Source organism: Vanacampus margaritifer, chromosome 17 (assembly GCF_051991255.1).
Source record: "Vanacampus margaritifer isolate UIUO_Vmar chromosome 17, RoL_Vmar_1.0, whole genome shotgun sequence".
Taxonomy (NCBI): Eukaryota; Metazoa; Chordata; class Actinopteri; order Syngnathiformes; family Syngnathidae; genus Vanacampus; species Vanacampus margaritifer.
In genome coordinates, this window is record NC_135448.1 from 10,145,526 (window position 1) to 10,159,419 (window position 13,894).

At 39.3% G+C, this 13,894-nt stretch overlaps 1 protein-coding gene across 3 annotated transcripts; it reads right to left on the reverse strand.

Annotated features, from left to right (window-relative positions):
• Window positions 1-61: 61 nt before the first annotated feature.
• Window positions 62-12,809, reverse strand: casd1 (CAS1 domain sialic acid O acetyltransferase 1). 3 transcript variants are annotated; one of them, XM_077548961.1, is made up of 18 exons: window positions 12,485-12,806; window positions 8,807-8,903; window positions 8,589-8,709; window positions 8,421-8,465; window positions 8,283-8,345; window positions 8,159-8,203; window positions 7,965-8,088; window positions 5,696-5,910; window positions 4,666-5,085; window positions 4,507-4,596; window positions 4,303-4,422; window positions 4,053-4,209; window positions 3,363-3,442; window positions 3,171-3,272; window positions 2,936-3,076; window positions 2,176-2,253; window positions 2,005-2,097; window positions 62-1,570 (listed from the first exon to the last, which is right to left on the reverse strand). In XM_077548961.1, exons 1-18 carry the CDS (start codon window positions 12,696-12,698, stop codon window positions 1,301-1,303), a joined length of 2,475 nt encoding a protein of 824 aa, XP_077405087.1. In that variant the 5' UTR covers window positions 12,699-12,806; the 3' UTR covers window positions 62-1,300. The 3 variants fall into 3 exon arrangements, 2 of the variants coding, with proteins under 2 accessions (XP_077405087.1, XP_077405088.1); XR_013288896.1 differs by having other exon boundaries at window positions 1,423-1,570; window positions 2,916-3,076; window positions 12,485-12,809; XM_077548962.1 differs by lacking the exons at window positions 7,965-8,088; window positions 8,159-8,203; window positions 8,283-8,345; ... (2 more) ...; window positions 8,807-8,903; window positions 12,485-12,806 and having other exon boundaries at window positions 5,691-5,709.
• Between the last annotated feature and the right edge of the window lie 1,085 nt (window positions 12,810-13,894).

A 13,894-nucleotide genomic window follows, 5' to 3' on the forward strand; every position in this document is an offset into this window, starting at 1 on the left:
TTTTTCTTCTTTCTGATCCAATATGAACTTAGGAAGTAAACACCACCCATTTCAGACAACAGAAGGCCAAACTGCACATTTTATGAAGTTACTGTCATTATGTACAGCAAAATAAAGGCATTTATAAATATGGATACATTTCACATTTTAAGACATCAAAAAATTAGTGTACCATTTCAAAGAGTATAAATAGTTGTTGCTTTTACACTACCAAAATTGAACAATTAAGGCCAGAGAGCCAAAGTACCGCTGTTGAAAAGTATTGAAAACATTATTAAATCTGATTTGTGGTCTCCACAATGAGGTGATGACAGGCTCAGCAATTATTGGAGATGAATGCGGTGATTGACACATTGTCTCATTACAAATACAAAATGCAACTTCTAAAATCATTTGCAGTAAAGCTCGTACGTCACACGTTCATTTAGCGACAAAATATCATTTTCTTTATAGAAATCTGCTTCAGTGCAGAGAATTAGCTGCACGTGGGCTCATTGTCAGCAATGAGTGTCATTAAATAAAAATGCTAGATCTTGCGTAGGAGAGGCGACAAGATATCAACAATTAGTCGTTTTAGCCCAGTCAGTGCATGTTGGTGGCAACTTAAGTGTATGAAGTCAGTGAAGAAAAGCAAGTTGAAATGGAGTCAATTTGGAGTTAGTTGTTGTGCTGGCCCAACCAGTGCATGTTCTACCACAGCTCAAAGACAGATATTTAAAATAAAATATTTTTAAAAAGAAAGAAGATGGGACTACTTTCTTCACTCTGTGGGTGCGCAAAAAGTACAAAATAAGAGTATAAAATATAAGCTTAATTTTAAATAATTAAATACTGTACATATCACATAAAATTTCAGAGCTACAGCAGGCGACCACAGTACAGTACCTTTTAGCACAGGATTACTCACCCAAAAAAAACATTAGCAAAAGGGATACTCCCATTTTGAGCAGAAGAGCTAGTTGTTGGTCCATATTATTTCAATTCAAATATTACACAACATGATTGTGAAAAAAAGAAAGCAGAATGCTTTTTCCTTCTTTTTTTTCCCCGTTCGGTCTGTGTGGACGGAGAGTTGAGAGACCGCTCCAGGAAATATAGGATTTTTTTTTTTTTTTTAGTTTTCTTAACAAAAGTACCTCTCCTTTGCAATGTAAAGGTGTAAAACAGCTTTGACTTACTGCAAGAGGAGAAAAAAAATCTTTTTTTTTTTTTGCTATTGTTCTTCAGTGTGCGACTATCACAGCAGTCAAAAGGTGTTCAGTGAACGACACGTGTTGTGTCGGCAGCCCTCGGGCGCGGCTCAAGTCCCGGGCGCGCTCCGACGGTCCCTGGTGATTAAAAGGGCGAGCAGGGCCAGGACCAGCACGCCTCCCATCCTCTTGAGGAGCGCCGCGGTGTCCTTGGGGATGACCACCTGGGCCAGGTCGTTGGTGATGAGCGAGATCTCGTGGGCGACGCACACGAAGATGAAGGTGCTGACCAGGATGTTGAGCGACGGGCTGCCCGGGATCAGGACAAGGATACCCTTGGTGTCTGCCGCCAGCCAGATGTGGTACTGGCAGATGAACAGCTGGGGGAGACAAACGCGTGAGAGTGGACCAAAAGTGGGAGGGATTGAATTGTTTTGTAATCGTGACATCCTGTATGTGCTTTTCAATATGGAGGATCTTTCACATTGAATACTTTTTATATTTAAGTGTACGCATTTGTTCAAATGCCAGATTTTGGGGTTAAAAAAAAAGGAAACCAAGATGAATTATTTCAAAACTTATTCCAACATTAATTTGAACTACAACCTGAAAAACTACTAAAACATCTGAACTTTTGACATTGACAAAATGGTGGCAGGTGTATGCACTTGAGTTTGTATAAAATGTGTAAGTATGGAGGGGAAAAAACTGATTTTTTTTTCATATCACAAAAATGTGGCTAAGGGTGTGTAGACTTTTTATATCCACTTAGCCATAGCATCACACTTTATTTAGATGATGTCTAATGTCTCACCTCCAAGGAGATCTTTCCAAACCAGGCAAAGAAGGAGCTATAGATGGAGCGAGCGTAGCCAGGAATGTTCCGGATTAGAATGAAGGCCGAGATCTGTGTTTGTGCGAGAACAAAAGTTTAGTGTCTTCCGTTGACATTGTAAGACAAAAAGGTGCAGATGCCATCACATACCTGCACGACAGAGACGTATGGGTGCATCTCGTTACACTCCGATTTGTTTTTGCAACTGCTGGCCCACACGGAATATGTCTGGAATGATGGGGTGAGGCGAGTGTTGGCTTGACGTTATGATCATTTTTGCTTACAAGCGAGGATAAAAAGATTTACTGGAGATAATTTCTGTTGAGAGTTTCTGTTTGCATAGGACATTCTGTGTACATATATAAGCCTTTTGTTTTTTTGTTTTTGTTTTTTTAAATATGTCAGAGCAGTAAATGAAGCTAGTCGGCATTGAGCCAGCACAAGACAGTCCGTGTGAATCATTGTCATACACTGTGCTTATCAATAAATTAAAAAATAAAAGTATTTTAATACAGTATTTTGGTTTAAAAATTAAACTCATTTTATGTATTAGAAATAATCATTATTTACCAAATTTGGGGTTTTCGTTACATGTAGGCTATGACTCAAAATTGTAATAAATAATTAAATAAAATCATGTAGCTGCAAAATCAAGTCTGCCTTAAAAAAAAAGAAGCTTAGTTTTAATTTATATATTTTTTTGTTTTGACTGACACCATCAGACAGATGCTCATTTCTATATATTTTTAAACACACTTTTGCACATGACTGTAACTGTAATGTCGTATATTGTCCCCCAGTATGGTCAAATACAACCAGAAAATTCCTGACCAAATTCCAGTATCAGCCCCTCAGTGAAGCTCGCAGGAAGTTGCAAACAGGAAACGTACAAAACGGTGTGCGTTCTTACGACAAAGGTGCCGACGGAAAAGAAGAGGAGCGGGGTGGAGATCCAGGGAGACAAGAGCGGTTCCCCTTCGCCTTCGGACAGCACCTGGCGCTTCTGCAGCACCAGGTAGACGAAAGCGAACAGCATGCCGTACAACACCGCCTGCCGCGCAACACATCCAAACAAGTTTGACCTTGTGGGCTGGAAAACCACGTTAGGCTTGTAAACTTTAAAGAGTGTCGTGATGTCAACGTACGTATCTGTCCAGCTTCCATCTGAAAGCCCACTCGTAGACGCTTCCGTTGACTTCGAAGAGCTTGGAGAAGGGCCAGAAGGAGAAGACGCTGTTGAAGAAATCCTGGGAAAAAAAAAAAAAAACTAAATTAATGGAAAAAAAGAAAAGAAATATATGTGTATATATGCATACTTTCATAAAAGTGAGGCTCACCTGTGAGTATGCTAAGACGCAGATGAAAACCAGAAGGACCAGAAACTTGAGCAGGACACCAAGATGCCACATGCCGCTGGCTGCACACGACACAAGACCACCATCAGCATTACAAATTACAAGTATATTTTGTTTATTTATATCGCAACTAGATCGCAAACTTTTATTTAATGTTCAATGCAGCCAGGCATGAATATTGCGTTTGTGAAATATGAGTTAAGGAGCAAAATCCACCCGTTTTTATCCATCTCAGGGGGCGGCCATTTTGTCACTTACTGTCGACTGAAAGTGACATCACGGTCGCTCGGGTAAGAACCAATCACGACTCACCCGTTTTCTGAGTTTGGACATGTGACATTCACAAGCTGAGCCGTGATTGGTCGTTACCTGAGCGACTGTGGCGTCATTTTCGGTCAACGTCAAATGGCAAAATGGCCGCCCCTTGAGATGTATCAAAACAGGTGGATTTTGCTGCTTTACTAATATTCCATAAACACAACATTAATCAGAATGAAATGTTTATACTAGTGGGGACACACAACATATTATTGAAAAGATAAATTTTGGGTTGACTTCTCATTTAAAAATTACATGGGAAGAGGACCTTGAAAAAAATGAGTGCATTAAAAATAAAATATCACAGTCAGATTATTGTTCAAATTGGTTCAGCCCTAGTCCCCAAACGCTTACCATTGGCCCTCTTCTGCAGGATTTGAGGCCACATGGCCATCATGCCATAGATGACGACAAACCAAAAGGTGACAAGTGGGACAAAGTAATAAAACTGGTATGGCCTGTCCATCACCACACACAAAACCAACACCAGGAAGTTCAGACGAAAAAGCACCTGCAGCGGGAGGAAGGATTTACAATGGCTTTCAATTTGTTGTTTTACTGCGGAATGTACTGTTATGACTACTTCCACCCTGTGTCGTCTTACCTGACACACCCTATACAGTCCAAAGTCTCCTTTGAGCCAAAAAAAGGAAAAGTGCCCATAGCCCGTCTGGAAAAGGTACGCGGCCACCAACACCCGTACGTGCATGTACACAGGAACAAACTGATAGGCAGGCATAAGTGTCATTTAACTTAAGTCTTGAAGTGACATGTGACGTGTGCTGGAAAAGACATGTTAGCAACTCACAGCGCTGGCTCCGGATACGTGATAGATAAGGATGACCAGCTGCATCCAGCCCTTCCACTCATCGGTTTGCTCCCGATTCAGCAATCTGGTCTGCGTGGAGACAATTTATTAGTCCACACTTTGTGAAATGAGTCCAAATGGAGGCAATGCAGCTCTTACCTCTTTGCTGTTATCACTGTAGAACACCCCCAACACAAATATATAGATGAGCGGGATGAAGAATGTCAAGTGCGTGTAGAACTTCTGCTCCTTCATGAACAAGTCGGCTCGGTCGCAAAGGTAAAAGTAGGTCATGATGACGCCCATTCTGCACAGGGCCTGGAACGGCGCCCTGAGGCCCAGCGGGGCCGCGGCGCTCGCCGGCTTCTTCTCTTCCAGACTCTCCACGTCCGGCGGCACGGGCCGGTGGTGGCGGTTGTTGCCGAGGACGTGCAAGCCCAGGAGGATGAGGGCTGAGGCCACGAAGAAACACGCGGCGAGTTTCTGGAGTAAGTTGGGCGACGGCACCGTCTGGCAGCAGGAGCCGTCGATGGGTCTCTGGAGCTTGTTGCACACGGCGTTCATTAGCACCATGGCACCCTAAAACAATGCAGCAAGATTTCATTTAGGTGGCTAGTCAGTCGCAAGGCCTCGTCTCTCCTTCACTTCCTCTGGTCCGCTGAAGACACCTTATACTTATTTTGTATTTATTTATTTAAATTAGGGGTGTCAGGCAATTAATTTTTTTAAATTGTAATGAATCACCTGACCTCACGATTAATCACAAATTTTTATATCTGCTCTATATACACAATAAAAAAAAAATCATACTCTTGTTAACATAAAAGTGGAAAAAATGTTAAACTAATAGCAATATGGCTTTTAGTCATTGATACAGTAATTTCATAATAATTCATAAAATTGAGTTAAAATTAAAAAGATGTACTGTACTGTAAAAAAAAAAACGAGTGTGATCTTGATTTGTGTTGAGGTCATTTTTCTGCCACTAGATGGCATGATTGCATTTGTAAGACGCCGGTAACAGCTCAGTGCATTTTTTTTTTCTTAAGAGCCATCTTTAAGATGCAGTAACTTGTGAAATTCTGCACATTCTTAAAATTGTAAAATCCAACTTGACCCTAGTCTCTACAAATATATGCATCATTATTCAATGTATTACTGCTGAAATTTGACGTGGACTGAACTTAACAATATCTCTGGTGCCTTCGGGTAAGTGCAGTCCGTCGTCTGACTGCTCGATGGTCTCCAGCGCCGCCTTGCGTGAGGCGGCAAACAGCTTGACCAACGACCGGTTGTTACGCTTGGCGGCATCAAATGCGTCCACCGCCGCTCTGTTGTACAACTCCATCTGTTGGTTGGTGATCATCTTCCGGTCCTTTCGCAACACCTTCTCATTTACTGGCTCTGGAGAGGAAAATACATTTTACATACACATCCATCCATTTTCTATAGCATGTCACAAGCGTGGGCGGGAAGCTATCAGGCAGACTAACACCCTTGATGAGTAGTAAATTGGGAGACAGTCAGCCATTTCCGAGTAGGGTCGGAACCCAAAATGCACGCACGTCAGCTGAGTGAACCACTCCATCATCAGAGACTTGACCGGAAAAGTGTCCAGTGGTATTGGATGGCCCTGGAATTTCATGGCTTAGACCGTCCCACTTTAGTTTACAGTGAAGATATATCATTTGAGATGTATTAACTCATTCACTCCCAGCTGTTCTACTGGATTTTGACAGATTTTGCAAGGCCCGCAGAATATTGTGTTCTATTGCTATAAAAACATGAAACCTACAAAAAGAAAAGATTAAAGTATCTTCTTTCATCAGAAAAAAGTACATTTCTATCTATTTCCGTTCTGCAACAATTAGCATCAGAATATAGCTAGGTTTCATCATTATTGACAAATCTATTTAGAATTCTGAGTAATTGAGGGTTTTTTCAACATGGTCCTGGTTGATCTCTTATACTTTGTTGCCACCTGCTGGCTGTTTGTGTAATAACTACAATTTATTCAACCGTTCTTTGCAGTTGAGAGGCTGCTTCAAAGCCTTCTGTATGCTCTAGCATAAAAATTATATATAAATACGTCTGTGGGACACTTAAAGCAATTTAAAATAGAACGTATTCATACGTTTTTAGGAGCAAATGAGTTGATGTATCAATCGAAAATAGCTTAACATTCCAACCAACGTCAATAGTTGTTGTAAATGATCACAAATTAAAATACCAACTTACTAGATCGCAATCAGGAAATCTGAACAATTATGAATGTCATATTCTCTGAAAATGTCATGTTTATTTCTAGTCATGTTTAGTTCCTGTCACGTTTAGCTTCTGTTTTCCTTGTGTGTTCCCCTTGTCTTGTCATTTCCTGTTTTAGTTTGAAAATTGACTCCTCTCGTTTCTGGTCACTTGCCCTTCCTCGTGTGGTGTGTGTGTCAACCCTGATTCATGATTGTTTCCCCATTACCCTCATGTGTCATCCAATCAGTGCCCTCAGCCAGGTGTGTCTTGTTATGTCATTAGTGTTGGTGTATTTAGTCGGGTGTCTCCCCGCTGTCTGTGTCGGTTCATTGTTGCTGTTGTTGTAAGTCTTTCTCCACGTCACGCTGTCCTTTTTTGCCTTGTCAGGAACCATGTCATGCTGTTAGATTTGTTTAAGTTGTTTAACCATGTTTAGATTCATGTTTTGTTAGTTCAATTTATTTTGTACTTTGAAGATAGCTTTTTTGATTAGAAATTAAAACCTTTTTTCTTGGACTACACCTCGGCCTCCTTGCTCTGCCTTCCCGCATCTGGGTCATATATATATATATATATATATATATATATATATATATATATATATATATATATATATATATATATATATATATATATATATATATATATATATATATATATATATATATATATATATATATATATATATATATATATATATATATATATATATATATATATATATATATATATATAAAAAACAGAAATAAGGAGATAATAATAATTACCCATCGTCTCCATCATGCACATGGAGAGAAAGAGAGGGAGAGAGAACCTGGCTAGGTCTACCCAAAGCCCTTTATTTGCTGATTTCGAAACAAAATAAACCAACCAGGAAACGTCCCGCTGGGCCCGACCGGGTCTGAATTCAGGTCACGTTGAGTAAAGAGAGACCCACTGTAGTATGATATGGTGCACTTCTATACTACAACTAGAGTAATAGTTAAATGATTATTATCTTTGCAAATTAAGTATTGATACACTATATTGAATATCATTATCATTGTGCACATTTACTTCATTTTATGGCTACTAAGTGCTGAGTGTCAAGCCAGCAATAGATGCCATTTGCTATGACTGTGACAGTTACACGGCGATGACAAATTCATCACTGCGGTGAAACAACAAGCCAGTGGTCACATTTCAAGGCTCGTGCCTCATTCAAAGCTGACCTTGAAGGACCCAGTAGACCTCCCCGTGCTGGGCCAGCTTCTCCAGGTAAACGGCCATGGCGGTCACGTTGGCTTTGTACTGCTGTAAAGTCTCACTGCTGCCACCTCGCAGTTTAATGGACCACTGCGGTAAACACACAAGAGATGCTTAAAGAGCAACCGGCGCAAACGCCGCCTCGCTTTCAAGAGCGTACCGTTGCAGCACCCAGGATGACGACATCGGGCCTTGCGGAGCCTTCCTGCAATGCACCACGTTGCACACGTTACGAAATGTTGTCGCTGGCTGACTTTCCACATGAGTTGAACATCCTCACTTACGTATGTCCATGATACCAAACGCTCCTTCATCGAGTTATTCGCCTCTGGATACCACAGGAAGTCCTACGCACGCAAAAGAAAGGCGGGTCTTATGACTTCCTGTCACATGATATGAAACAATCGACAAAAACAGCTCACCACATAAAGAGAGGCGCTCTTTTCTTGAAAGGCGATGTTGACATGCTTCCGTCGGGCATGAAAGACAAAGACAGTCTTGTTTGGAACTTAAAACATATTTGGTAAATCTGCAGAGCTGGAAAGTGGAACAACCTGCAAGTTATTCTAATTTCTTCAAAGTTTTGTTACCTTCTTCTCATCCTCTCTTGGGCCAGGCTCGATAATTTTGACAAAGGAGGAGAACAGCTGCCGGATTCGGGAATCACCCAGAAAGGCCACTCGCTTTTTCGAAAAGCAGGTTTTGGCTTCTCTGTCACACAAAAGCAAGCTTTGTCAAACACAAATCTACTCTTGGTTATTTGCTTAGCATACACACGTAACGCAGCGCAAATACGCGTGTGACTCACATGCTTTTGTACTTGTGCATCATGCAGCCATAAGGCTGCCAAACATTCTCCCCCAAGTAACGTCCGCTGGATAGCAGCCATTCACATGAATCTCCGCCTGGGGGGGGGCACAGAAAAGCTACTGGTGAATAAATATCAAGCACAAAACAACAGTGACTATAAGTTCCGCTCTCTGCACTCATTCTGAACTATAACCATCTACATTAAACACTATTCGAAACCATTTTTTTTCGAAAAGTTGTGCAAGATAAATGAAAAGACTCGCGTGCAACTGAATCAAGCATTACTATGTGAGTCTATGGAAGGCTTAACAAATGCAGAAAGACATGTCCATTGAGCTACATAACAGCTGCTCCCCGTGTGTAAACAACACTCCCATGCATAGGATACGTCGTCAGCCGCTTCATTAGGCGGACTGGTTAATCCACCTGTAAAGTGTTTACAAATCATATTGGTATCACATTTGTTTAATTGCTTGTGAAACATATTGTAATAAATAATTGCTCAAACAGATTGTGCAATTATTGTTGTGAAGGTATCCATTTTCATTTGTAATGAAAACAAAATGACTACAAATGTTCTTTTTTTCCCTCCCAAACTGTTGAATCTGGGTCAAACTCTCAGTTTGTGTTGTTCAAATTTGGGATAGGTCCTAAAAATCTGAATTATTTGAATGAATTTGTTGGATTCAGGAATAAAAATGTGATTTAAATAAAGTTCTAGCTGGTCAAATGGACAACACAGTAGTATTTTTTAAATTGATTTTCAAACCATACAAGCTAAAATTATTGACTAATGTCTACTTCCCACCACAGACCATTAAAGCGGAGAGACAATAAAAAGTGACTTTTGTTTTTTCATGTCTCTTTACAGACACATTCATGAATGTTATTGCACCAGGGTTATAATAGTTTAGGATTTTTCATTACAGTTAGTTTTCATTTCATTTGGACTTTTTATTTTTTATTTTTTTTTTAATTCTGTTAGTTTTAATTAGCTTTTAGAGGAAATTTGTTTGTTTATATATTTTTTAAATAATTAATTTCAATTTAATTTTTATTAGTTTTAGTTTTTAAATATATGGAGTATTTGTCCAGTACAAGACAAAAAAGGGTTACTAAGTATTGTGTACCAGTAATAAAATAAACTATTGACATTTTTGCTGTTTTTATAAACATAAAATGTAGACTTAAAACAATCATAATTTTTGGGCCGATCAGAAAGTTTGAAATAATAATAATAATAATACAAAACAATAACCAATCATCATTTAAAAAAAAATTATATTTACTCTACACTAGACTGCCACCATTTGCGGGGATAAGGACTGGCCCTGCCCACAAATGGCGAAAACCCACGTATAATTAAGACCAATGCAAATGCTTGCAAAAATAAATACATAATAATAAACCTCAAAAATTATTCAATAAAACGTTAAGTATAACATTCAATATAACAATTTAAGACATTAGAGTCATCACAGATTTAGCATAAAATCCGATTATTTTCCTGCCAATCAGATGCGTGTAAAGTTTAGTGTAAAATGTAGTGTAGTTTGTTTTCGGGGGGCGGTTACCAAACATTTAGATTTTACTTAAAAAAAAAAAAAATCACTTTAATTTTTTTCTTTTTCCCGTGATTTTTTGTTAACCTTAACAACCTTTTACTACTCATTTCCCAGTGGATCAGGTGCATCCTTTACCTCATTACGAGCGGGAGTAGGGACATTCCCTTTTGTGCAGGACAATACAAGCAAGTGTTATGTTGCACACGCTTTCAAGCTCCACTCACAATAGTTGAGGCACGCAAAGCCTCTCAACAACAACTACTAATTTTATTTTATGTAATTACATTCAAGGATGAAACTGTCAGTTTGAATTTGGAACACTTGGAATGTATATTTGCTTTTTGTGTATGTGGTGCAGTTCAGGTCTGTCTGGTTTCTAAAAACATATTATAGAAAGGAAGTATTTTTATTTTCTATGCTTTTTGTTTTGTCAAATAAAGACAATGAGTGACCCCATTTTGGCTATTAGACATAAGTACCCTTCAATGTGATATGAAGTCTAATTTAGAGCACTCATTATCCAGATTTGGCAAACTTAAGTTTTGATCTGCATTTTACTGATAAAATGCAACTTTGCATCTACTACAAAATTAGACAGATTATGTGGTCCTGGATAGCACAAAAGTGGATTTCAAAATCTGGATAATTTGTATCCATACATCATCTTTTGAATCACTGAGCCCAGGCCAGGATGTACTAGTAACACGCAACTACTAGTACGCAGATGTCAACTACTGAAGTCGATTTATTTCGCGTGTTTATTGAAGAATTCAACAGTTATTGAATTTTCTGCATTTAAAAAAAAGTTATACTAGTGTTTGACTCATTCTACTACTGTGTTGAATTGCTTTACGCAAAGTGCATACTAATATGGACTAATGATATTGAATACACGTTGAAAGGCTTTCCATATGCTAGCAATATACAATTAGTAGAACATTTCTGTAACATGTATACATGTATTTCTCTACACACTAGGAGGCCAACGTTGGCATACTAGATAGAGACAACTTTATGTTACTAGTGTGCAACTACTACTACATGTAACAACATCATTATACTTGATAATATCTAGTGCTTGACTACTAGTAGTGCAGTTTTGCCACACTAGTAACCGGTAGTTGATTTTCAGCGCGTACTCCTCGTTTCATTATTGTGTAAAAAATGTAGAGATGGGACGTTTGACACTGAGACTCCGGAGCATGTGTCAGCCGAATGAGACAGACTGCTCGAAGCAATGTATCAAAAGCCCCGATCAAGCCTTTGTGATCACGTGCTGATGACGTATGCGGCTTTATGCGAGCTAATGAGATACCGGAAACAAACATCAAACAAACAATTTAGTGACCAAACAAACATCAAACAAACAACTTGTCATCTGGCTTTCACAGCGCACTTGTGTCATATCCAAATCATGTTTATAAAAATCGAATGAGTAACAGGACATCACATTGAAACAGTGTCAAAACATTGCAACACTTCCATGTGTACCTGATGATCATTAGACAGACACAAATGTAAGACTGAATGTACTGGTGTTATGTTGGAATATAAATCAATCAGGCGAATCACTTTGAAGATTATAGCTGCTATGACTCCAGCTGACCACCAGATATCACCGGTACGATCTATCTTATGGGGCTTTGAAACTTCGACTCTTTTTCCAAATCGATCAGCCGATAGCCTCAAAAGCTTCACAAGGCTTCATTGTCCCATCTCTAAAAAAAATGTAATACAGTAGCAGAGACCGCGTGTAGTATGCGAAACTGGTTGTACTAATGAGAGCAAAGCACAGTAATAAATATGGACATGAAGGATATCCTGCTCGTCGGGATTTCCATCTGACGCCGTTTTCAGTCAAGCATGCTGCCCAGAGAATGTAAACACAGTTAGCTACCTCACCGCGGCTCGGCAAGCCGAGCCCAAAACCGTCACTACGGTTACGTTAGCCGGCTGTATTGCCAAACCGCTTGGCATCTTGTTTTTTAGAACCACCTTCGAAGTAGAGTAAACGTAACGGGATGAAAAGCGCACGTAAAATCCAGCTAACGTTAGCATTAGCATGTGTCAAGTGTTCCCATTCCGAAGCGAGGGCTGGACCGTGCACTTACCTCCGAAATAGCGCGAAGTCGCGTGGAATGTGACGAGGACAACAACGAGCACGAGCGATATGAACTTGGCGTTCCTAATGGTGAAATAGTGGTTTATTTCACGCTTGCCCAGGCCCAGGACCGCCATCTTCGCTCCTCCATGACAACAAGCAGCTGTGAACTCTCCAAGGGAGCGTCTCCTAACCTCCTCCTCGGCATCTCCTCCCACTTCCATACTTTGTTACTGACTGTTGAAAATGAAACAGTCGCTACCAGTTATACAGTTTCCGTGTATTTAACCTTTGCCCTTACATTTGTTTTTATCTGACAAACTTTATTTCCCCCCAACGTGATGGAATGTTATTTGATCTTTTTGGGCAGTAAATACGTACGTACGTTGTCATTAAGGTTTACACATGACGTATCAACACTTCATAAGCTTTTTTTTCCCCAGAAGGGTCTGGCGCAGCTTCTGACGTAAGGATTAGTTTTGACTGCAATGTTATTGAAAGTGAAAATAAAGTTTGCACACCGCACCCTGCCAAGTGCCAAATTAAAATTATTAATATGACCAAACTTATTTACCAGCCATAAAGCAGACTTGATTTTTCAAGACATATTGTCAATATAAGCACAAAACGTAACGAAACAAAGAGTAGTTTCTCTTAAATCTTGTTTCACCAGGAAAAATAAAAAAAATAATTTAAATTTTAAATTTCTTCCCATCCTTCTCAATTATTTGGTCATCTGCAGTAGGCGTACAAACACGTGAACATGTAAAGCAGAACATTTAATATTTTTTTGTTTATTTTTTGTGTTTGTGGCAATTCAAACTACAAATCATCAAAAGCAAGACAGAATTGGCTCTTTCACACGCTATTGACTAGCAATGATCGAGTTGTGTCATTGGGGCGTTTGTTCACTTCATGGGCTGAGTCTCCTACCCGGTCGTAAAGTTATAGAACACGTCACTTTTTAATGTCCCTGTAAAGCAGTGCTTCTCAATTAGTTATTGTTCTTTGCACCTCCAAAATTCTCCTCCTCGACTACAAATTGTCTATAAAATTGTTGTATAAAACTTCTGCAATTCCTTCCGCACTTGAGAGCACATTGCCACCTACTGTTGTGGTTGTGCAATTACACTTTATTCTATTACAGCAAATAAATAAAATACAGCAACATGCTCCCTGAGGTCACACGTACACACTGCATAAACCTGTTACGCTACAGTATTTTAATGTTGGTCATTACTTGAAGCTCTAAGTATTTTTTAGGTGTTACTTGGTGGAGCAAAAAAAATCTTTTACGTACTGCTATAATTAAAGATCAGCGGCTTTTAAACATTATTGTGATTTTGTGAGATGGTATACACTGCCCCCTAGAGATTTAAGGAATATTGCAGCTGACAATTTTACTACAGTACTGTACTTA

What these genes read in the sequence shown, in the direction of transcription:
- casd1 (XM_077548961.1), bottom strand. Translation starts at nt 12,698, where the DNA reads ATGGAAGTGGGAGGAGATGCCGAGGAGGAGGTTAGGAGACGCTCCCTT. An exon ending in CAAGAGAGGATGAGAAGAAG is followed by an intron (nt 8,466 to 8,588) that starts GTAACAAAACTT and finishes GCCCGACGGAAG; the next exon opens with CATGTCAACATCGCCTTTCA. An exon ending in ACGTATCCGGAGCCAGCGCT is followed by an intron (nt 4,423 to 4,506) that starts GTGAGTTGCTAA and finishes CCTGCCTATCAG; the next exon opens with TTTGTTCCTGTGTACATGCA.